We start from the raw sequence: 25,544 nt of genomic DNA on the forward strand, positions 1-25,544 counted from the left end.
TAGGCATGGGTCTAGTTACAGTTTTCGGTATACGGACAGCCAATTTTTCCAGCACCATTTATAAAAGACATTATCTTTCTTCCAGTGAACATGTTTGATCTCTTCATGTCATTCAGAAATTAGCAAGCTGACTGTCAAAAGGCAGTGGAGACAGTTTGTTAGAACATGCTGTTTCTCACAGACCTTTGAGAAATGTGTTTAGAGAGAACAATGACCTAGAATCAAGAGTTACTTGAAGTGGGGTACAAATGGTCAAGGCTCTTCAGGTTATTTACCAAAGTGTGTTATCTACATCTCGGATATGTATCAAGAACTTTGTAAGGGTCTTCACCCCATCAGCCCAAAGCAAAACATTTATTTAACACCCTGATAGAACAATTTAACAACAGAAAAGAGAAAGCTTATCCAGGTGAGCAGGAATGGGAAAAAACTCTCCACAAAACTGTAGATGTGTTTGATTTCCAAAGACATTGTTTGTTACTAGCATGTTTTTATCCTGTTTGGTGATGCTGTATAAAAACAAATCCCCAAGGACTTTCCTATTAGCACATCTGGCCCAGTGTAGTCAATGCCTTTCTATTGGAGCATCAAATAATTGCCTTCAATTAACCACCTTGTACTTGTAACAGTCTGAAGGGGAGAATTCCTCATTCTGAGAAGCAGATAGCTTTACTGTGGTGCCTCATGCTGAGACAGATCTTATGTTCTCTGAAACGAAGCCAGTCTCCTGTAAATATCCATTAAAAAACATCATCTTGACTGTCACAGCCAGCCTTCCGAAGCTCTCAGCACCACAGCAGAGGAAGAGTAAATGTACACAATGCAAACACCTTGGTTCATAAGCATCAGTGTCACTGTCCTTCAACAGAACAGGTTTGCTTGAAAATGTTTATCATTTATAGGTTTTAAGATCTAGTATTTCTCATTTCAAACAATAACACCTCCAAATTAGTATACCAACAGTGGATTTAGCTGATTTAATGAAATTTAATCTGTTAAAAATTTAAGAAAAGACCCTCTGAAAAAAATTCTTGTTAGGAACACAGACGAATAAAGACCTGTTCTATTGTAATAGTGATGATTAAAACTTGTGTTATTATACACAATTCAACCAGTCAAAAGTCAGTCCTTCAAGAATAATGTTTGCAATTTTGGGTAAAATCTTAATTTTTCATTGGGGTAAAATCATGGCTGATATTTTGAAAAGATTAAATATAAATAAAAACACTTAGTCATATGTGCTAGTTTGCACATTCAAATTATGACACTTAAAGATATATTTGAGACAAGACAGAACTGTTTTAATTGTCAAGAATTTTATGTAGTAAATTTATTTATTCAGTAACACCATAATAAAATAAGAATACTACATTCACACAGAAGTGGAGTATAAAGAACATAAAATATTATTTTAAGACAGGAAAACAATAGGACCATAATTACAAACCTAATGGAAAGCTTTTAATTTACAATGTTACTCTTTTATTATTAATAGGACTAATATATTGCTTTGTCTGTGAAAAAGTGATGGTACCTGAGTATTATACACATTTACCACATGTGACAGACTCAATTATAAATTAATGAATAATTAATTACTTATGCAAGTTTCCTGCTCATTTAACACTCTTAAAAAATGCTTTAAGACATAAAAAGCAAATAATTACATATAATTAAGGATGAAATTTTCTGGTACTCCATTATTCAAGTACATATTTACCCATGAAATTAAGAACACTAAGTGCTTAATATGTAAAACTAGTTTAAAGTCATGACTCTTGATTAAATATAATCTCCAATGCTCTCATGAGGCTTCTGAGCTTCAAAAAATGTACTTTAAAAAACTAGCTTGAGGGCGAATCACTAATACATTCTGAAACATAGCCAAAACAAAGAGTTTGAATTCAAAGACTGAATTCAGAATAACTACACACTATTTTTATAATTATATGAATAAATTGATTCTTTGTTCAAAATCTCAAACATAAATGATATTAACAATATGCATGCATGAGACCTAATAAAAATGACACTGGGGAAATTATTGCTTAACCTAGAGAAAAAAATATTACTCTTGGATTCTTGCCTAAGGCATAAATTGTGGTCATGTATTAATAAAGTAGGTTTTTTGATTCTCTAACTTTTAGAGAAATTTTGGATCCTTTTATGTTTTGCATGTAGATATTTTAGACAAGATCTAAAATTTGAGAGGACAATTAAAACTCCATCTTGAATGGTAAAATATATTAATTCTACTATTATATAAATAGAACAAATCTGATTCATTTATCAGACAAGTGTTAGCTTCTGAACCATCCAGTTCAAATTAAATTTAACTCTGTGGCAAACAATTCATTTTCTCATTAGGTAATCAATGTTACCTTCAATAAGGCAATTCCCACTTAGCCTCTGGCCATAGCAGTCATCTTCAAACAAAGTTCTAACCCTGCAGACCATGTAAAAGGAAATGATTTCCTTAGTGGGTGGTTCAAGGAAATCTGCAATAGAGATGCATTTTAAAGGGAATGTGAGTTCTTAAGAAGTCTCATCTAATTAATAGCTCTCTTTCTTCCTAATATGAAACTGATCCAAGAAACTGAAAATTAAATGCAAACATTAAAATATGAGATTAATGATTAAAATTCTGCAATATCTCTCTGACTCTTCATAGTATTACTGTTTTGTAAAGGAAAATAGACTAAAAATATTTGTAATGTATTAAAATCTTTAAAGGGTTGATTAATGCTGACCAATAAATAGACCAATGTATTCATTTGGTTATGTAATACACTAGAAAATCCATATATACACAAAGTATTTAACACCAGTGAACAACCACAAAAATACAATGCAACACAAAAGGAAAGGGAAATTAGTTAGTATACACCAGTTAATAAAAAGTGGTTTTAGTAAGAAAATCTAAATATTATAAAAAAGGTTTCTGCTTTAAACACTTTTATCCCTATAAGCACATTTAAAATACTATTAAAAATGCATGTTTAATTTTAAGCAAAAGCCACTGTGTTCTGTTCCCTGCAAGTATGGTTTTCAGTCATCTTTTTTGTCTGAGGCACTTTCTTCAAGATTTTCAGGGCTGACTTTATTACTTGCAATAGAAGGAGCTTGTACTTCATTTGGCATGGAAAACACATGGCTTGTCTGGAGGTCTAAATATGTTGTAAATATTTTAGCATATTCTGGATGCCTCAGGGCAAAACTTTTGAACTCCTCTAGAAGACAAGAAAAAAATCCAATAAATTAGGGTGAATCTCTTTTGGCATAGCATACAGTAATAAATAACCTTAGTCATATCATACAATTATTATAAAATTCTGTTACCCAGCTCACCAACATTGATAATGAGGATTAAATTGTACACCCATCGTGAAGTTTTTCCACTCATTAGTCAGGTCAAAGAGATACATACTGTATGTGCCATTCATTCCATTCTGAGACACACAGCCTAAAGCAATTGTACTTATTGTATACAGGGGATATGTGTAAGAAAGTTCATAGTGATATTATTAATGTTAGGGTCAATGTAAAATAGAATGTTTAGAGAGGTATGTTTCAGGGCTAGGATGTAGCTCAGTACAGCACTCGTCTTGCATAGGTGAGGACCTAGATTCAATCCCAAGTAAGGAAAGGATGTCTACTTCTATGATGAAATGCTAAAGCAAGGCAGAAGTTCCTTTTAAAGTCAGGGTACAGTTCCCTCCTATAAGAACAAGGAAGTGGTTAGGAAGGGAAATGCAGGGAATTCTTGGGCTCTGGAAAAGTTCTGTTTCCTAAATAGAAATGGTAGTCACACAGGTGTTCATTTTATACAATTTCAATGTTCTCCATATTTATTTCTATCCCATTTTCTGTATTTTTGTTATTTTTAGTATTGAAATGTTTTTAAAATTTTGCTGCAAAGGACTTTCCATTACTGTCTTTCAAAATTATTAACTCTAGCATAGAAAGATGCAGCTTTAAAAGCTGAGCCTGGGCTCATACTCAGTACAGTAGTGACTAATAATAATACATACAGCAATCATATCATAAGATTTCTCAATAGTGACTCTTTATCTCACGTATGTAAGATTTGGAAGCCAACAGAAGTATAGAAGCCTGGGAGGAGAAGATGGCAATCGATAAGTAGCAAGGTTAAGAGCCTCTCTGAGAGAAACAGCTCAAATGCTAGTAGTTTACCACCATGAAGAAGATCAGACAAAAGGAGAGGAATTCTCATGACCCCGGAAAAAACTACGGAAAAAGAAAAAGGAAAAAAAGAAAGAAAGAAAAGAAAAATGTGGACGGAAGGCTGGAGCCAGATGTGCTCTCACTGGAGCCCATCCGACTCAAGGATGCGGTGCTCTTGCTGGAGCTGGTCAAATTTGTGGTTGTGGTGCTCTCACCAGAGTCGGTACCACTCGCAGTCGTGCTGAAGTCAGGGGATGGCAAGCCGAATGGAGAGCAGAGCCTGTATGGAGTCCTGCACTAACCTGTGGTGAGTGCTCAGAATTTGGTCCCCCCATGGGAGGGGGATGACCAACTGGACAACATATTAGAATTGGGCAGGACAGGCCTGAACCAGGAACTGCAGTGGCTTCAGTTGGGTGCTCCCTGCCCAGAGCAGATTGGTGGGATCTACTTGGGCTGGGTAATGCCCCTGGCTGGGACCCAATAGCCAGCAACGAAACTGTCCCTGAAGTTGTCCTGAGCAGGTTCCATCTGCTGGCACACACTACGATGGTGAAGGCCCCCACTGGTTGATTGGCTCGGAGAGGAGGGGCCAGCCTACACTGCCCCTGCTTTAACCTCAAGGATCAACAGCAAACTGGAGAGGGCAGCAATCCCTGGTCAGCACACTTCAGAAGAACCATAATCAATATGGAAAGGGACTGGGACCTCCACCATACACCTGTATGGAAGAAACCAGAAATATGACAAGAGAAACAAGAAAAAGCCTCCAGCTGCCAACCCAGGAGAGGTAAATACAGAAGAGATTGAGGGTAGCAAACAAGTAATATTGGACATGGCATCAGCTGACATAAAGAAATACCTTCGTGACATCATAGATGAACTTAAAGCTGAAATACTAATACAAGTAAAGCAAGATTAAGATTAAAAAAGAAATGCTAAGCACCTCTGAAGAAGACACAGATGGAAGAATGGAGGAACACAAAAAAAGGAGAGAAACCTTTGATGAAGAATATAAAAATAACATAGAATATATGAAACACATTCAAAGAGAATACCAGGAAATTAAAAACTCCATTGAAAGCTTGCTTGAAAGAGACTAAAGATAAACAGAACTTGAAGATAGGTTTGCAATGTGTGATTACAAAAGGAAAGAACTCTTAAAAATAACAAGGAAACAGGCAGTAACAACACAAAGGCTAGAAGATGACAAGAGGATCTATAACTTAAGATTAAAAGAATGTGAATGAAGAAGCAGGGGTACAAAGGAACTACAAAGGCTATTCACAGAAATGATTAAGGAAAACTTCCCAAGCATAGGAAAAGGAAATGATATTCAGATGTATGAGGCATACAGAACTCCAGTGAGCTATAACCACCCAGACATATAATAATCTTTTCTTTTCTTTTTTTTTTTTTTTTTAGTACCGGGGATTGAACTCACGACCTCACATTTGCCAAGCAAGCACTTAACGCTGCTGAGCTAAATCTCCAGCCCTAAGACATATAATAATCAAGATCCCAGAAATTCATCACAAGAACAGAATATTAAAAGCCATCAGAGAAAAGGAACAGATCATCTATAAAGGAAAACCCATTAAAATCACAACAGACTTGTTGACACAAACTATCAAATCAAGAAGAGCTTGGAGCTGAGTATTCTAAGCCCTGAAAGAAAATAACCTCCAACCCAGATTGATGTACCCTAAAAAACTGTCTCTCAAAATTAATGGAGAAACAAGATGCTTCCATGACAAAGAGGAACTGGGGGAGTTCATGACCACCAATCCAACCCTACAAAAAATATTGAAGGACATTCCAAAGAGAGAAAATAAAACACACCAAGATTTCAGGAACAGTGGCAGAGTGGCCTCAATGAACAGGGCAGACAGTAGTATTAGGAGAAAAGTAGACAACGATTGGCAGAAAAATGGCATAGAAGAAATGAGGCAGAGAAGGTTGGCTATAATCTCTAACATAGATCCCCTTGGTACACTAACAAAAAGAAACACAGGCAGAGTAGATCAGCAGATAGGGTCCATCGAGATGCTCTGTATAGGAAATATAATTAACCTGAAAGAACGTTTATGGACCAAAAGTCAAATATGAGAAAACAATGCTCTATGTGACAAGAAACCAGAGAGAAATTGGAGCAGCTCATCCAGAAGCTGCAGATAGTTTGACATCTGACACTTTTGTGCAGTGGAGAACTACTCAGCTATAATGAAGTAAAACCTGGAGGTTTTTGTAGGCAAAGAAATACAACTTAAGATCAAGCCTAGGGATAAAAAGGTTCAAAACCATTTAGGTAAACAGTGGGTTGCCCCCTAATCTAAAAACTAAAGGAGTTAGAGGGGCCCAAAATGTACAATGCACCCTGTGAAAGTGAAAGGGGAGGATCTGTCTAAAAAAGGAAGGCAGAAGACATTGTTAATAGTGTATCAGGATTTAAAATTCACATTATTCTCATTGCTCTGTTTAGTTTGATTATATGCTGTTCCAGTCTGTCTACCTGTACTAGATTTGAGGGCACAGACAGCTATTTCAAAAATAGCAGGATACACTACAGTAACCATCTTTAATTTCCTATTAACTTAATCTGAAGCCCTGTATAACTTATATTTATTATGACTGATCTTATTTGAATCTGGTTTGTTAGATTACTGGTTTGTCTTGACTGATTTTATTCAAATCTGTTATGATTGATAGTATCAAGTCTGAGAGTATAGGCAAATACTCTGAAGATGACAAGATTTACTAGGATATCTACTCTGGTTTTATCTGCTTTTAAAGTCTTATAATGTCTCCAATGTTTTGTTTTTATTGATATTGTTATGTACTGCTGTGTCCAATTATACTATGCCTGAAGATATAGACAATTCTATTGACGACATCAAGAGACATCATAGTAACCACTGTAGATCACCTTGTATTGTGGTTTTATGTCTTTCTCTTTTCCTCTTTCTTTCTTTCTTTTTTTTTTTTTTTTTTTTTTTTTTTTGGAGACAGGGTCTTGCTGTGCAGTTCAGGCTGGCCTTGAGCTCATTTTGTAGCCTAGACTGGTCTCAAACTCACAACAATCCTCCTGTCTCAGCCTCTCGAGTCAAGTACTGGGATTACAGGCATGAGCCACCATGTCTGGCTGTCTTTGATTTTGTATTTTTCTAGGAATTTGTTTTGTTTTGTTTTTCCCTCTAATACAGAAAGGATAGATATACATGTAAAGACTCATGCATGTGTAGAACTTCTAAACAGTTTATGAGAACTGATTATATAATGCATGATGAAATGAACAGCAACTTTGAAGACAAAGAGACAGTAAAGTACCCAGTGCTGATTCTGTAGTGTCATGATATGAAATCCAGCAATACTATTATTCTTTGTTCACAGTAATTGCAGTCTGCTTTATTTTGTTTAATTTTAACATACGTGAAGGTATAGACAGCTATTTTGAAGAGAGACACTATGACAGCCATTGTTGACTTCCCTATTGTCCGGTCTTGAAGACCTAAAATGCATACATCATCCTGAGCAGTTCTATACTATTTTGCTTTATATGAGTTTATTGTATGTGAAGATATGGACAACTACTTGGAAGAAAACAAGAGACAGTTTGACAGATAGTGAAGATCTCTGGTTGTCTTGCTTTGAAGTATGTGTCTCTTACATTGTTTTCTTATGTTCTGTTTTGTTATGTTTAATTTTACCCTCTTTAAAATAAAATTAAAAAAAATAAGTATAGAAGGCTAAGTTACCTATGAAGTCTTGGGTCTCAAGCCTCCAACAAGAAGGAGTTTCTACAGTATGATACTGTCTTCAATTTTTTTAATTTCTCTGTCCTCTCCTACATGAATCAATTTCAGTGATGGAGAGGAAGACTTAGGTGACTTCCAGATAAGATAACTCCCTGGGCATGAGAGTTAATCTACAGAAACCAAGAATGTTTAATTTCAAATTTGTACTCTGTCTAAAGTACAAGATCATCTGGTGGGATGTCAGTGGTATTAAACAGCAATTCATCTCTAAAAGTGCCCCAAGTTGTCTGTAAGTGGAATTTGGGCATTACTTTGACTAATGGAAAACTAAGAGTAAAAACAATTTAAAGTATCACATCATGACATGTCAGTACTCCTATTTTGAGTAAAAGTATACTTATATACCTCAAATGCCCTTAAAATATTGTACTTACACAATATTGGGGAGGGGGATGTTTGCTTGTGTATTCTAAAAAGAAACAGATTCAACTCCAAAAATAAAAAAATACCATACTTCCTTAAAAATTACTTAAATTGACACATTAATATCATAACTACCTATAAATCATTTCTAAAGTCTTTCCCTCAAATAGTTATTCCAAATAGCTTTGAAAACTTAGTACTTCAAAGTAACAAACAGTATTATTTATGAAAGGAAAATGGTCAGAGAAAAGTTAGTACACATGAGTCTCTGAACTTCTCTCTCATTTACTATTTTATCCTTTTTGTTTACTTTTTTTTTAAATGAACTCAGAGTAAGGATCCTAGGTGCTTAATTACCCAAAGAAGAATATGGGGCAGCTTAAATGACAGTAATTAAAGACGGAGTAGGAGAAGTATGCGATCTACTTTCTCTACCCAGTGAAGGTTAACAAGCTGAAACTCTTTGAACATCATTAGGGAAAAGTAATTAAGGAATGAAGGAGTTTTCTCCAGCCTGACAGGAAAGACGGGGCAGATAAGTCAGCCTGACTTCTGTGATCACATCAAAGTCAAGGCAGGAAATCACTGCCTAGGCCTCTCTACCGTGTGCTTCTAGATGACGGCTGTGAGGACTGGGGAAACTGATTTACCTTCGTGTGGCTCTTACCAACTTATGCTGACATGTGGGACTCAGTCAACAGGAGGGAAGGCATTCAGTGACAGAGGGACCTGCTATGTACCAAGGGTCTTGGGAAGGCTTTCATAAACTGCTACACTAAACATCCATAGATGATTTAGCTACTTCTTTTGCTGGTGCATAGCTCTACACTTCTGTATTATAGTCACAACCCAGTTTGATTAATTTGCTGAATGTCACGTGGCTATACTGGCATCAGAAATGAGAGGCACAGAGGTACCGAGCCAATAGTGCAGGCTGTAAAGCCAAGTTATCTCAGATTTTGAAGCCAGGTTCTTAAATTTTTAGCTGGATGAACTAAGAGAAATGACTTTAATCTTTTTACTCAGTCAAAGAAAAGTCAGAATACTGATTAGATAAATAGGTCTGTTGTAAATATTAAATGATATGCATATGTGTGTAAAATGTCTAAGAGTGTCTAAGCCTAAGCATACAAGTTGCCGATAATTAGTAGCAGCAGCATTACTATTATTTCTACTATTACTATAATTAGTCAAGGGAAATACTCTTGTATGAGCCTTAATTCATAGTCTAGATGCCCTTCTTCTAAATCAGGAGGCCAAATTGTCACTCACCATAAGAAATAGAGTCCCCTTGGGCGATTTCCTTGAAGAGTCCAGAAACATTAAGGTCAGGCACTCCCAGAGAAGCCTGCAGGATGGTGGAAAACTCTTTCTCTGTTATGCAGCCATCCTCATCAACATCAAAGAGCTGAAGTAAAAACAAAGTAAGAGTTACTTCGGACGACTAGTGTTATGGGATCATCTTGCAAATAAACTCATTAAGGGTTCAAATATTTATTGTGCCAGGGGCTAAGAAATGTGTATGAGAAAGTATGGTCGCTGTTCCTCTTACAGCATTAATAGTTTGCAGGTAGAAAGAGGATTAAACTAGTGACTATCACAGTACTAGGTTCAAAAGGAAATGGAAACCCTATGGGAAACGGGATGAATCCTAATGGAAGAGGTTCCCAAAGGCTTACTTATCAGAGGAATGGCCACCACATGAGGGTCTCAGAACATGAAGAGATGTTACTGACGATATAAGGAATGGCAGGTGGCTACCTTGAGTTCGAGTCCAGAGACTAAGGTTAAGTAAGAGTTAGACAATGGTAGGTAGGTAATGCTTCACTTAATCTTGCAGGATGATGGTGGGAAGAAATGCGGTATGAACATATGTGAACCAAAGAAATCTTTGAAGCAGAATATGCAGGAAGTGTTAGGGGCAGAAGGCTGATAAGACAACAGGCAAGAAAAATAATTCTGAGGTAGTCAAGCAGGGAGAACAGGAAGGAAAGGAATTGCAAGCAATAAAGATAAGATTTGCAGCAAAGGTCTGCAGTAATGGAAAGGAAGAAGCCAAAGATGACTGAGTTTTCTAGCTTGGGTAACTGGGTGAAAGCTGGTTACATTAAGCAGGAGAGGGAAAACAGAAGAACAGGTGCCAAATGAGATGAAAAGTTAGAACGAAAAGGTTCAAATGAGTCGGAGGTAATCAGAAGTAAGAGAGTCAGATAGCAGTTTCCAGATGAAGAAGACTGGAGCTATGAATCCTGGTAAGAACTAGAGTGGTAGGATATGCTTGAATTTATAGGTAGAGAATGTACAAAGTAACACAAAGTAAGAATAGCAACAGCGGAGATGTATGAGGAAGAAGAACTGACAAATGTAGAAGCAGCGCTTAGGAGAACCACGAAAGAAGCGTATGCATTTAAATAAGTGAAGGAAGGGTTTTCATGGCAAGAGAAAGAGACTCTGATTAACAGTAATGGCCAACAAAGCAATCTGCCACAGAAAGGCCAAGAGAAAGCAGAAAGGTTTGCTGGGTTTGGCATTTAGGAAACTGGGATGACTTTAATAAAAACAGTTTCAGGAAACGGGAAGCCAGATAGTAATGGAATTGAGGATGGTATGGAAGTGGAAAGCAAAAGAACTGGCACGGATATTACTTTTAAAAGAATTGTGGAATGAAAGCCAGGAGATAACAGAGTAGCAACCAAACACCAGGGTCTTTAGGAAAGGCTTGACCGAATAGGTGGGAAAGAGGCAGCAGAGTGGGGTAGCTTGAAAGATCAAGCAGCGGAACAGGTATAACTGACAGATAACATCACATAGCCAAAATCTTCTGTGTGTCAAGACCTTTTAATGGTATAAGCAATTATGCTTTCAAGGCACTGATCAAAAGTGTCAACTCTTAACCCTCCCAATTGTCTCCTATCAGGAAAACCATTTGGACTCTCCCTGGAATTTGAGTTAAAAACTGAATTGAGTTTGTTTACTTTAACTACAGTGTCCAAGGAAGGGTACAGAGCAGTTCCTGGAGTGAGAACTCTAGAGCTGCCTAATTGTGAGTTTTCTGTTGAGCCTACACCCTGACCCGGCAACCAGATCCACTCTGGTGCCAGTCAGCCAGAGTCTATCCTCACTTGCAACTGAAAAGCTCTAATGGTCTGACTCTAAAGGACACTATAAAGGCAAAATAAAAGCTAACAAGTTAACTATGAAATGCTACCCTAAGAAAAGGATGAAAAAGGGTCCTAGATACAAAATGGCACTACCAAATGAAAAATTACGTATGTAAATATAATTTCAAAACATAAAACACGTAAAAAGAAAGATTAAAAATAAGCAAAACATAGAATGACCTTTGCCTTATTAAAAAAAAAATATAGTTGTAAGTTTTTCCTTTCTTCTCTCCCCCATCCCTAACCAAGGTCCAGGCTAGACAAAATTCTCACGGCTTCTTTAAAAACAATAATTACTATGATTAAGGGTCAAGTTTTCTATCAGGTCTTTCATCGGTAAACCAACAGTGACTATTTGCCCAGCTAAACTTGTAATTACACATACAATTTCAAGACAGAAACAGAAATATCTGGATTGGAATAAGTTAGCTATGGGTGTAATTTTAGGTTTTATGATGAATAAGTCTATAAAAGCTGAAAGTCTTAAATTTTGGAAAATGTTCTGGCCTTGGTCTTATGACCATCTGCTAGGCATCAACCACTTAGGTTTTTTTATAGGCGTAGCAGTGAATTCAGTTTAAACCAATACAAAATAAAAAGTCAACTCAAGACTTTCTATTAAGGACAGAACACATGAATTCCTGAGGCTATCCCTGGTGGCCTGTAAGACATGAGAAAGAATTCTTGGCAGAGGAAACTTTCTAGATAATAGAGGGGAAATAAACTTGTTGGAGTCACAGTAGGATAGTCTTCTCAGGGAAAGTCAGAAAGAGGTTAGAGTAGGAAACAGGATCGCGAAGGTCTTCAGTTCTCACTTTATTTGAATGGAGGCAGAAAATAGGTGGCTTCCTAAGTCAGTGCACACAGGGAGGTGGGACAAGTACAGAGATCAGGATTCTGTTTTACTTGAGAGACAATGTGCTTAGAATACCAAAGAAAGATAGTATTTAAATACTAATACGTGAAGCACCTTTAATCTCTCAATGAAACACACTTTGGAATACATTCTTTCCACTTCTCTGTAAGTGACAAATACAATCTGAGATCTCACAATCAAACTTTTATCAAACTCTGCTGCAGACTAGAGACGCTCATTTTATTCATCTCCTTCCAATTTATATCTCTGTATGGCTGTGAAAACACATATGATAGTAAAGGAAGATATGCAGGGTGGGAACTTGGGACATTAATCGTGGTGTTTACCTGACACCCTCACGACAAAATAAATTCCAGCAGCCAAATGATCCTGACATACCAGGCTGAGAAAATAAGGACAGATCAGAACTTTTCACACAGTGAATTAGGATGAGTAGTGACAAGTGGTGTTTATTTATAAACCTTCCTGGGGGCTTCAAAATGAGGCGGCTGAAAAGAAAGAATTTTTAAGTTAATTTGTTAAATCATCTGCTCCTCAATCTTGATGCTGTTACCTGGGCTGCTTTCCTTTCTGCTTAAATGAATGCTTGTGTTTTCTTTATTCTCAGTAGCAATTCACTTAATAACATTATTCTCCTACAATGTCACAGCCAATCTTCCAATTTTCAAATGATACACTTACAGTCAACGTTTGTTTACAAGGCAGAATGAGATGTTGTCAGTGGAACTGACAGTACCTTAAATGCCACCTGGATGATCTCCTCTGTGTTGGCAGGGTTGCACAAGACAGCCAGGCCAATCACATACTCTCGGAAGTCGATACTGCCATCATTATTCTGTGAAAAGATGGGAGAAATAAATTAGGAAGCCCACTAGTGAGAATACGGTGAATCACACTGCAAGCTGAAATTCCTCTATGCCTGCAGCTCAATATCGTAATACACTAGTCCATCTGGACAAAAATTTCACCGAGATGGAACAGCAAGCAAGTGACTCCTCCCATCCATTTCCCAACTCAAAAGGAAGAAAACATTATGCAATAAATATAAACATTTTGTAACTGAGGCCATTTAAAGTAGTCCTTCAACTTCCAGTAGCAGTTTTTGAGCTTACCTTGCCTTGATGGAGCCTTCTAGGGAAGTCTAAGAGACTTTTATCTTTAGTAGGACCCAAACACTCATCTCACCACTTTCCTATGTGTTTGAAAACCAGACTAACGAGCCTTGGGTTTTTTTTTTTTTTCTTTCTTTCTTTAATCAATTTTATTGATGAGTCATTTACATTCAACAAAATGCAATGCATCCATTTTAAGTGTATAGTCTTATTGACAAGTGGATACATAAACACAACTACTACCAAAATCTATGTCTACATTTCATCACTATTGAGGTTTTGGACAATGAAGCATTTTAAGGAAAACAATTTTTCCATTTCCTGCCACCACTGATCAGCCACTTTTTTGTTTTGTTTTGGGGTATGGGAGATTAAACTTAGGACCTCGAGCATGCTAGACAAGTACTTTACCACTGAGCCATACCCCCAGCCCACCAGTTAGCTTTTTAATGTACTGTGGAGGGCCACTGTTACGGAGCCTTAGCGGTTGAAGAAGTTTTTGAATCAGAGACTGTATACTATTCATCATAAATAAATTTCTTCTGCAATTGGTTTTTCCCACTAAGCCACATAGAAGTTTTGAATAGAAGTACTAAAGAAGAGATCTAAAGAAGTACGGTATATGCTCATTACAGTTAGATTATCTGTATGACTGGAAATATTGGTTTGAATCTTTATTGTGAGACATCCAAACCCTGTATAATACAAGTCAAGCATCATAACTCATTTTTTAGACATAGAAATATAAATTTAACGCACCCTTAATATTGCCAGTAGTTACGGAATAAGGTAGACTTCTTATTTTCATTAACAATTGCATACATAAATTGTTTTGACTGACAAGATTAAGTTAAAGTAGGTCCTTGATTCAATCACATTAGAAAGGATATGGAAGTTTTTGATCTGGTCAGGGGAAAAGAGAAAAGTAGCCTATAATTATTCTGAGACCTTATCTTTTAGGTTAAAAATATGTTGTTAAAGTTTCAAATAGGAATAATATAATTTGGAACTAGAAGGAACCTTAGAAATCAGCCATTCAATTTCATCATTTTTATTAATGAAAAAAACTAAGCTTCACTTACAGTTACAAAACTATTACCATACCTGCAATTAAAATTTAGGCACTCTGACTACCAATCACTCAAATTAAACCAAATAGCTTTATAAAATGTATTCAAAAACAGAAAAAAAGGTGATATAGCAACATAGTCTTTTTTATATTTTTAATTTGTTTCATGATTAAAAAGTTATCCCACAAGTCTATAGTTTTTTTCCCTTAAGTTTGCTGCATTCTCCAGAATAATTATGAATTTAATTTAAAAATCCAGACTTGAAAATATTTCCAAGCCATATTTCAAAAGAAGAGATGAAAGACTTTATTGCTTCTATAACCTGTCTCAATCTGGAGCCCAGGAAAGCCCTGGAGTTACACTGAGTCGTTGCAAACAGAAATGTGACTAACTCTCATTGTATCTCTAGACTTTGGGTCTCATCTCTTCCCTGGAAGTTGACAGAAAGAAAGCATGAAAATGCATGTGGGTTCATTTGGGTCACAATTACCCAGCACCTTCCATCTATTCACCCATATCATGCTGGCTTCCAGGGCCAGCGGGCAGTTCTAAGCCACTTGCTCCAAAACTGCCATTCAAAACTGCAGAAAGAATAATGATCTGATTCTCAGAGATCAGCGCTCTCAGGCTGTTTCACAATTGGATTTACTCAACATTTGTAGGATACAAATGCAGTAAACTTAAGGGGAAAAAACTATAGACTTGTGGGATAACTTTTTAATCATGAAACAAATTAAAAATATAAAAAAGACTATGTTGCTATATCACCTTTTTTTCTGTTTTTGAATACATCTTATAAAGCTATTTGGTTTAATTTGAGTGACTGGTAGTCAGAGTGCCTAAATTTTAATTGCAGGTATGGTAATAGTTTTGTAACTGTAAGTGAAGCTTAGTTTTTTTCATTAATAAAAATGATGAAATTGAATGGCTGATTTCTAAGGTTCCTTCTAGTTCCAAATTATATTATTCACACTTCTTAAATCTAGCAATATTTAAGGATATGGTTTTTAGTCAGTGTAGTTACAGGAAAATAGAAACATGCTATTTCCATAGTCTTTTAAACAGCACGGATGTGTCCATGATTGTAAATTTAAATGTTAAATATGACAGCTTCCTCCCATTCAGCTTAATAAAACTATTTTTGTTATTAGTTTCAATAATTTTTTATTTAGTTTTAGAAGAAAATCAAAAAAAAGGATATAGTCTTAAATACATGTTGCAATGGTAAATTGTCAATAGGGACTATTTTCTCATCATTGTGTGATAACTGAGATAATACTATCTCTGCAAATGAACAATAATTATTGTCCTAAAAATAATTTTAAAATGTTTATGTAAAACAGAATTTAATTTTTGCAATCCACCACAAGAGAAGTCTTCAAATTTTTTAAGATAATTTATAAATCCAAATGAGGATTATTACTAAAGTACAGTAAATTCTCAGCTTTAAGCGTCAAGGGAAAGGTATACTTTTTATCTGAATATTATGACTACAAGTATATTTCCACCTACATACATAAATATATTATCAGTTTGTTTGGATTAGACTGTCTTAATAGAGTACTTAGCATTAAAAATAAACATTTTAAAAGAATTTCGAAAGTTCTTCACAAACAATACAAGTTAAGTATCAGTCCTCTGTAGCTGTCTCCACAAATATTTTTAAGTCACCACTCTGTGTACTTGTGCTATTTACTATTTACTAAGATTTTGGAGGCTGCTATGTAAGTCAGGTTTTAAACTTATATACACTACTCAAAAAATATTTTAAAGTGATGTTTAAGATGACATACAAATTCTGAATATTTTTGGAAGTCTGCTGTTCTCGGGTATAGAGCACAGCCTAGTGCTTTTCCTTGCTTTTATAAGTTATAGAGCTCAGTGGATTACATTAGGATGAAGTTCATTTTCAAAATCACATTTTGAAATTTAAAACTTTAAGTGGTACAACCACATACTTTTATTGCTATTATTTTCAACTTACTATACTGATGTAATTTAATGTTAAAAATTTAAAAATAATGAGATAGATGAATCAAAGACCTTTACCTTGGGATATGGGTAGTTGATGGAGAAATGGAGACCTTTTTAAAAAGTGGGGAATTAATACTTTGTCACACTGAAAATGTGCCTTTCAAACAGCAATTATTAAATAAAAATTATTAGATAAAAATCCAACCATGAGTTATGGCTACTGGTTCTACACAATGCCAAAGATTTGGTTATTTGGATAAATCTCGAGTTTCACTGAATTTTCTATTATGCATGCTGGTGACTGGGGTAACTTACATATATTTTATACAAATTCAGAAGAGAAACTCAAGTAACTTCTAGAGTTACTTAGAGTGGATCCATGTGCACAATGGGTAAGAATCATAAAAGCAGATAATCCCTGAACTTGAAGAACAAGAGACATAATGTCACCCCAAGTGTGAGATGATTATCTTAACTTTTACAAAATATTTAAAAGGAAGTTCAAAACAAAAATGCAACTGCCAATTGTGCTTTCCCTAAGAATCATGTAAAAAAATTAAAATTATGAACTTAATATTCTGATTCCTTAAAAGACATCTTGGCTGCTTTCTCCCGTTCCTGACTCTTCTCCTATACCCATTCCTGACATATTCCTGGGCTAATTCTAAAATAGGGAGACTGATATTAATGTGTGGTTGCTGGCAGCAGCCTCCTGGTTATATAACCACACCTGGTCTAAGTAGCTTGCCAGACCAAGCTAAATTACAAGCCCCTGGAGGGAAGTGAATGTGATTTCGTATGCGATGTTTCATAAATATTATATGATGGTGATGGTGATGTTGACAAACAGAGGCCAAATGCCAACCTCTCCCAGTTTTCACTGGGGATTTCTAACAGGAAGTTAGGGACTCTTAACAGGTCAATTATATCATTGCCATAGTGACAACTTTCTCTGAGAGAGTCAAAAGAAAAAGGAATTTATCTTTGCGCTCAAGAAGACCCTTCAGAGTAGCCTGGCACAGAGGGAATGAATTAAAAGAGCACCAGAAGGGGTGGAAAGCAGCTAAACAGGAGGCACATGAACTGAGCACTTGCAAACGCAGCCTCTCTTGCTAAGTCTACTTGCATGAAGATCCTGGATTCACTTGCTCCCCTAAATAGCCTGTATAAAAATTATAAAATCAAACTAAGGGCTAGACATGAGATGGACAAGACTAGTCCATCTGGGAGGGGCGGTTTCTCAGTATGCCCTGCCTTCTCCTTGACAATGGCAACACTGTCTTACTTGGCCTCAGTTTTAGCTGAGCACATATGAAAAACACTGGGAGACAGCCACCTTTAAAATAGTTAAGGCTGTCAACTTTAGATGCTCATTAGACTCTTGAGAGAAACTTTAAGAATATTCATCTATGGGCCTCACCTTTACAAAAATGTGTTTAACTTATTTGGGGTGGGACTCAGGTATCAGTCTTCCAAAAGTATTTTCCCAATGATCCTAAATTGCAGCCAGAGCAAGAAGTCACTGCAGTAAGAGTCACTAATATTTGTTCTGTATATTGCTTTATATCCCACTGAGCTGATTACCATTTGTGTTTGTTTGTTTTTCTGATTGCAATTTTCAAGAGTAAACCAAAGAATTTTCCTTGCTCTCAGGTAGGGCAAGACACGACAAGACTTGGCTGTCTAACAAGTGTTGAGCATGTCTCATTCTGTATGAAACATCTGTACGAGTGATCATTTTGATTCACTAAGGCAGCCAAAGACATTTTTGACATATGTGTATACCCTTTTATTTCTCAATACCTTTCTCTCTATAAATATATCAAAACAAAACTAGCACAGGTCTATTTTAATAGAAAACAGAACCAAGAACTATAGAATTTTAGATAGTTGCTCCAACATTAAAAAAAAGTTACACTTATGTAAAGTTGCTTAACTTCACATTTCTGAACCGGTTTCTATAGAAACAAGGTTTCCTAGAAAGCACTTTTCATTTCTTTACAGAATAGAAAGACCAGATGTGAAATTATGATTTTGAACTTTTCTCCACACTTTGTAAAGGGAAACAATATATCTCCTCAGAGTTTTCTTGATTTATTCCAGGATTCCTTAAAATTTTAATTACTAATAACAGCTACAATGATGATAAATTTCTAACTCTTTGGAATTCATTCACTAAGTAAGTAACAACCTTTTAAAATCTACCCCATTACTCTACACACACACAAACACACACACACACACACACACAATCTTAAACAGTTGATTCATAAATCACTCAGAACAGTTTTCATTAATAACGTTTTAATTAAGCTGTAAAAGGAAACCAACGATCAGCAATGAGTAAGGTTATGAAAGCTAAGCTGCTGGAAGGGTATCAGCAGCGGTAGGGTAGGCAGAGTGGGAAGGTTTTCGCCAGTCCTGTACCGCAGGGAGGCCTCGGTTCTCTGCTCACTTCAGGAATACATGGTCAGCTGTAGCCACTCTCTGATCGACACTTGAATCAGGCCATCTGCATCTCTATCCAGAGCCTTGAAGGAACGAAACATGGCATCCAGACGGACCAGGCAGCTGATGAAATTGTTAAAATCCATACCTTCATCATCCTCAGCATACCGTCGAACGATCATTTGGTAAAGCTGTTCATTCAGCTGGAAGCCAGCTGCCTGCAGAGCTTCGCGCAGCTGAGAGTTATTCAGAAACCCCGAGTGGTCTCTATCACATTGCTTAAAGACACACTGCCACTTCTTGATGTTGTTCCACAGATACTTAAACTCTTCAAAGCCCAGCTTCCCAGTGGTGTCATTGTCCATGACAGACACAATACTCCGGCAGGTGTCGAGAGTAAAGCCATCAGTCTTCAGTTCCTTGTGCTTAGAAAGCACTTTGTTGAGGATATTCATCAAGTCGGTGGCACCCACCTCCATGTCCGGTCCAGCCAGCTGTGTGAACTGTTGCCGAAACCGTCTAACTTCCTCACTTTCAGAAGCCTCCACATTGGTGAAATGCTGAGGGGTGGGAGGTGGCTCTGGAGTGTACTGAGCTGCAGCAGCCTCGCTGATGAAATTCACAATTCCTCCTACTATCCCTCCAAGACTTCCTCCTCCTCTTCTCTGACCACCTCCTCCTAGAAGGCCTCCCAGAGCTTCTCCAAGACCCCGATCCGCCCCTTCCAAAAAAGCCTTTGCTAGAAACATGCTTTCAGTTTAGCAAGCAAGGATAAAGGCTGCGTTAATCTTGGAGACAGTGTGAAAAGAGCTGAAAAGGAGTCTCAATGGTTTATATGTGGAAGAACTGGCTTTTCTGTACCTGCTAGGTCAGGTACCACGCCTCATGCTGATGTTTCATCTGCTAATGAGGCTGCCAGATGCCAGATTCCACTAGGTCCTAGAACCTGCCATAATTTAGAGGCATAAATTATGGCATAAATTTGTTTTCCATAAAATTGTTTTCCACTCTTAAAAGTAAATATTCCTAGGTTATAGCACAATACATTAGAATATTTCCAATACAAGATAATAAAACTATACATTTTATATGCCATTGCTTCCTTAGCACCTAAAAGAGGGCATGTGTTCGCCTAACAAAAAGTAAAGTGATTTAATTAAAACACCAGTTTCTTTCAAAGGAATATCTGTTTTAAGGGTAGAACTGAAGAATTCTTGGGCATTGGAAGGGTATGCATAATCCCCTTCTTTTAGCAAAGATTCTCAAAGTCAAATGTTCCTAAGAAAAAGTTGCAAAAGGAATTAAAATAAAAAGGTATGGTCCACAAGTAACACTACCACAAATTCTGATTCGGGGCATCTCCTGTGGGATTCCATGATTAACGTTTTCAGGATCCTTTTGACATAGAAGAGTTATATAGAAAAATATGCAAATTAAAAATGTGCAGGTCAAAGACTTTCATAAACTGTCCACATTCATGTCACAGGACCCACAGCACCTGGTCCTGAGAGGCCTCTCCACACATCTTCCGGTTACTCTCCTCTCCCAAGGTAATGGGTATCCTCATGTGTAAACACAGACTTTGTATCTTAAGTAAATGAAATCATGCAGTACATATATTCTTGTGGCTTTTGATTTTAAATTTAAACTACATTCAAATTGTGATGAAAATACACAATTTACCAGCTTGGTCATTTTAAAGTATGAAGTTCAGTGGCATTAAACAGATGGCACTCTTTTGCAACCATCACCACCTTTCCTCTTCAGAACTTTTCCCTCCTCTCCACCTGAAACTGTATCCACTAAATAGTAAGTGCTATTTTCTTTTCTTATTATCCCTCTTAACACCACTTTTACCATTCTAGGTACCTTATACAATTAGAATCATATAATATTTCTCCTTTCATGCCTAGTTTATTTCACTTAACATTTTTAAGGTTCACCTACATTGTAGCAGGTGTTATAGTTTTCTTTCCTCAATACAGATAAATACTCCTATAATGCATAATATAGCACATGCTGTTTTTCCATTCATCCATTGGTGGCCACTTGGATTATTGCCCTCTTTGGGCTATTGTGGACAGTGCTACTACGAACATCAGTATATGCACACTTGTTTGATCCCCTGATTTCAATTCTTTTGGTTATGTACCTAGATGTGGAATAACTGGATCATATGATAATTTTACTTTTACAATTCTGAGGAACTGCCATACTGTTTCCCACAATGACTGCACCAATTTACAATCCCACAAGGGAATGCAATTAATTATTCCATATCCTTTCCAACACCTGTTATTTTTCTCTTTTGGTTCTTGTTTTGGTAAAAAAAAAAAAAAAAAAAAAAAAAAAACCATTCTACTGTTGAAGAGTGTTATCTAATTATGGTTTTTTGTTTTTTCTTAATGATTAGTGATGTGGAACATAATTTCATATCTCTATTGGCAATTTGAATACCTTTTTTGGAAAAATAGCTATTCAAATCTTTTAACTACTTTAAAATCAGGTTATTTCTTTTTTTACTGTTGAGCTGTAGTTCTTTAAGCCTTCAGTATTAATTTCTCATCAGATAACGTGTATTATTTTCAAATATTTTCTTTTATGAGTCACCTTTAAACTATGCTATTACTATTCTCTGACACAGAAAAGTTTTAAATTTTGATGTGGTCCAATTTATTTTCTGTTATCTGTGCTTTTAATATCACATCCAAAGAATTATTGAGAACTCATGTCATAAAGCTTTTCTCCTAAGAAACTTTATAGTGTCAGCTCTTATGTTTAGTTCTTTGATTTATTTGAGTTTATCCTTGTATGTAAGGAATTTTTTAACACACATATATCTAATTTTTCTAGCACTATTTGGTGAGAAGGCTATTCTTTTTTCCATTGAATAGTCTTCATATTCTTATAGAAAATTATTTGATCACATACAGGCTTACATGTCTGTTTTTATGCCAGTATCTTACTGGTTTGATTAACTGTAGATTTGTAGCAAGTTTTGATCAGGAAATGTGAGACTTCCAGATTTTTTCTGTATTTTCCATATTGTTTTGGTTTATTTAGGGCTTCTTGGGATTCTACATAAATTTTAGAATTGAATTTTCTATTTTTATAAAAGGTAACATGGGATTTTGATAAGGATTGCACTGAATTTGTATATCATTTTGACTTGCATTGACGTTTTAAGCCTTGTAATCCATGAATAGGGAGCATCTTTTCATTTATTTGTGTTTTAAACTTATCAATGCTTTGAAGTTTTCACTAAACATACTTTTAGTCTTCATTATTAAGTTTTTTCCTTGGTAGTTTATTCTATTTGATGCATTTTGATAGAATTATGTTCTTAATTTCTCAAACAGTTCATTATTAGCGTATAGAAATGCAGTCTTGACTTTATATCCTGCAACTTCGTGAAATTCACTGATTAGTTCTAACATGGCTTTGTCTGTTTGGTGGAACATGTAGGGTTTTTATTTATTTTTGTTGGCTAATTGCTCTGGCTAGGACTTCTAGCACTATGTTGAGCAGAAGTGAAAGCAGATATCTTGGAAAAGTATTCAATTTTTCACTATTAAATACGACATTAGTTGTGGGCTTTTCATGTGTGTTTATTATGTTGAGGCACGTTTTTTCTTTTTCTAGCTTGAATATTTTTATGCTGAAAGAATACGAATTTTTTCAAAGTCCTTTATCAATTGAGACAATGTGGTTTTTCTGCTTCCTTGTGGTAATATATGTAGTATATTAGAGTGGATTTTCATAAATTAAATACTTGCATTCTAAGAATAAATCCTACTTGATAATGGTGTATTCTGCTTTAAGTAGGAGGGTGGTTTCCGTTTGGTGATATTTTGTTAAAGGATTTTTATATCAATATTCATATGACATTTTGCTCTGTAGTTTTCTTGTAATGTTATTATCTGATTACATTTTCTGGAAAATACTGGCCTCATACAAATCATAAGGAGCTCCCTAATTTTTTGGTTTTAATTTGACACAGACTAGTGTTAATTCTTCTTTCAATAGTTGTTGAAGAAAACTACAGATTTTCTACTTCATGTTTCAATTTGGGGAGGTTGTGTACTTCCACAGATTTGACAACTTCATCAAGATTACCCAGTTTGGTAGCATGCAGTTACTCAAAGTACTCATTTATAATCCTCATCTCAATTAGTCGTATATTCTAATCTGTTTTTTTTTCTTTGTAATCATTGTTCTTTGGAAGACCTATCAGTGAACTCCGGGAAAGGTAGCTAGCACTTAATGTCCAAAATATTGTGTCTCTTAGCCTTTGGGGGGGTCACAATTTCAAATCTGTAAAATGATGAAAATACTATCTCCCTTGACTACCTCAAAACAACTCAGTCTGATATGTTACATATCAGGACTCAGACTCAGTGCTCAGGAGAAGACAGTGAATACAACAGGACTGTTGTACTCAAGGGCCAAGGAGATCCACAAAGACTGGTTTTAACTATAAGCTAACATTTATGTTTACATTTCTATTATTAATATTAATCCTTTACTTTTGTATCTAATACACTTTAGTATTCAGATTTTATAAAATTTCTCTGAAAGATGCGAAAGTATTAGAGATAAGGAAATAACACTGAGAAAAATTTAGATACTTATTCAAGATCATGCTGCTACTACACTGTATTACATTATCAAACTGATCTGGCTATCAAAAGGGGAGCAACAAATTCTGCTGAGGAAAAAGAAAGGCTTGAATGCAAGCTAAATCAGGGTTCTCTAAATAGAAAAGGGATATAAAAGAACAGTATAGTAAAAACACAGAGAAGCTAAGGGGTATTTGGTATTCAAGAGATGGTCAAGGGATATGACGCGATGACAGTCTATTTTTGGGAATAACAGGAAACAAAGAGATATCAACAAAATGAAATCAGATTGGAAAAAGCTTCAAATTGCTGTGCAACACAGTCTATCAAACACATTACTGCAAAACTACTGACAGCTCAAATGTAAGTCTAAAGGAAATCAGATGTGAAAGTATTTTGGAACCTACACAATGTTAGAACTGAATAACTATTCTAGTTATTATTCTGGGAAAGAATAGCATTAGAGGACATTGTTTTCCTTAGCACATGGACACTCGACTTATCTCCTTCTATTACAACCAATGGCTTGTACAAAACTCTATGGTGCTTGGCTTTATTTCTCATGGGCATAATGAAAGGGTCTCTGAAGACCAAGGATGTTAAGAAAAAGTCCCACCAAAGGACTACTTTGCTTTTAAGGGATCACAAAAGCCATCTGGCTTTAGACAGATTCAAACCCATTCATATACACTTCTCTCAGAGGAAATTATATGGGTTTTGTTTTTGTAATACTGCAAATTAGCTTGATAACATCCACTGTCATATACAATGTGCTTCCTTATGCCTATCTGAAGTGGTTATGCACTGCAGCTTAAATCCAATTGTTCTTATTTATTTTCTGTGAAGGAGGAGGGCATTTGACTAATAGTTTCCCATAAGCCATCACAGGATAAAAAGCTGTTATTAGATTAGAAACCCTTTTCTTCTCTGGGCTATTTAACCCCCTGTGGCTACTTATTAGAACATTAATAACAACTTTAGTTGCTACCTGGAAGTGACTCTACTATCCAGATTTGGAGAACAGGAGTAGAAGAAAAGTCTCCAATTTAACCCCAGTTTAGGGAACAAAATTATTAGGCTTAAAATGTAAACAATGCATGAATGTTATTAGCAACATTACTCATAAAGCCTGAAGCACAAACAACCTAAATGTCCACCAATTAATAGATAAACAAAATGTGATATGTACACATAAAGAAGTACTACTCAGCAATAAAATGGGATGAAATTACCAATCCATGCTACATAGATAAACCTAAAAGCCTATGCTAGGTGAAAGAAGCCAACGTAAGAAGCCATGTTGGACAATTTCATGTACGTAAAATGTCCAGAAAAGACAAATCTATAGAATCAGAAAGTAGAATGGTGGCTGCCTAGGACTCAGAGATACTTAGGAAACCAGAATTCATAGTTAATGAAATAAAGATTGATGACACATATAGGGTTGATGAAAATGTTCTAAAATTGAGTGAAAATGATAGTTGAACAACTTGATAAATTTATTTAAAAATCACTGAACTGTGTGCATAAAACAAATTATATGATATTTAAAATATGACTGTATGATTTAACTTGTTTTTTTTTAAAAGTCGTAAGTAACAGCCTGTAATAAGAACAATATAGTCCTGCACTTAACCAGCTGTGTGGTCTCTGCCACGTAACTTTCTTTCTTGGGTTAGCAGTCTTATGCAAAATGAAGAGGACATGGAATTTGATACTAAACATTCTATTAGCTGCATAGCTATTAGCTGCATAGTTCTGAGAGTCAGATTTTCAGGTACCATGAAACAGTGACAGCAGCATTGTTCTTATGTTGAGTTCAGTTTTCTAAATACTGTATAAAAAGGTCTAAGTCTTTTAATGCTACATCATAATTTAATTCAATCATTCTCCATCTTGAGTTTGGTTCCAAAATTTTGA

At 35.8% G+C, this 25,544-nt stretch overlaps 2 protein-coding genes across 3 annotated transcripts in view; both read right to left on the minus strand.

Annotated features, from left to right (window-relative positions):
• Positions 1 to 1,279: 1,279 nt before the first annotated feature.
• The window catches only part of Lpcat2 (lysophosphatidylcholine acyltransferase 2), a 70,788-nt gene continuing 46,523 nt past the window's right edge, over positions 1,280 to 25,544 (minus strand). For both annotated transcript variants that reach the window (XM_063247085.1, XM_063247086.1), the window contains 3 exons: positions 13,138 to 13,236; positions 9,636 to 9,771; positions 1,280 to 3,230 (listed from right to left, as the gene is read on the minus strand). In XM_063247085.1, coding sequence (XP_063103155.1) covers positions 3,049 to 3,230; positions 9,636 to 9,771; positions 13,138 to 13,236 — 417 coding nt within the window. In that variant the 3' untranslated portion in view covers positions 1,280 to 3,048. The remainder of the gene's footprint in view (positions 3,231 to 9,635; positions 9,772 to 13,137; positions 13,237 to 25,544) is intronic.
• On the minus strand, positions 18,845 to 20,154 carry Capns2 (calpain small subunit 2). Its single transcript, XM_003477542.4, has one exon. The coding sequence runs from the start codon at positions 19,752 to 19,754 to the stop codon at positions 19,014 to 19,016; it is 741 nt and encodes a 246-aa protein (XP_003477590.1). The 5' UTR covers positions 19,755 to 20,154; the 3' UTR covers positions 18,845 to 19,013.

The sequence above is a fragment of the Cavia porcellus genome, unplaced genomic scaffold (genome assembly GCF_034190915.1).
Source record: "Cavia porcellus strain 051 isolate PalLab524CR breed Dunkin Hartley unplaced genomic scaffold, mCavPor4.1 scaffold_4, whole genome shotgun sequence".
NCBI classification, from domain to species: Eukaryota; Metazoa; Chordata; class Mammalia; order Rodentia; family Caviidae; genus Cavia; species Cavia porcellus.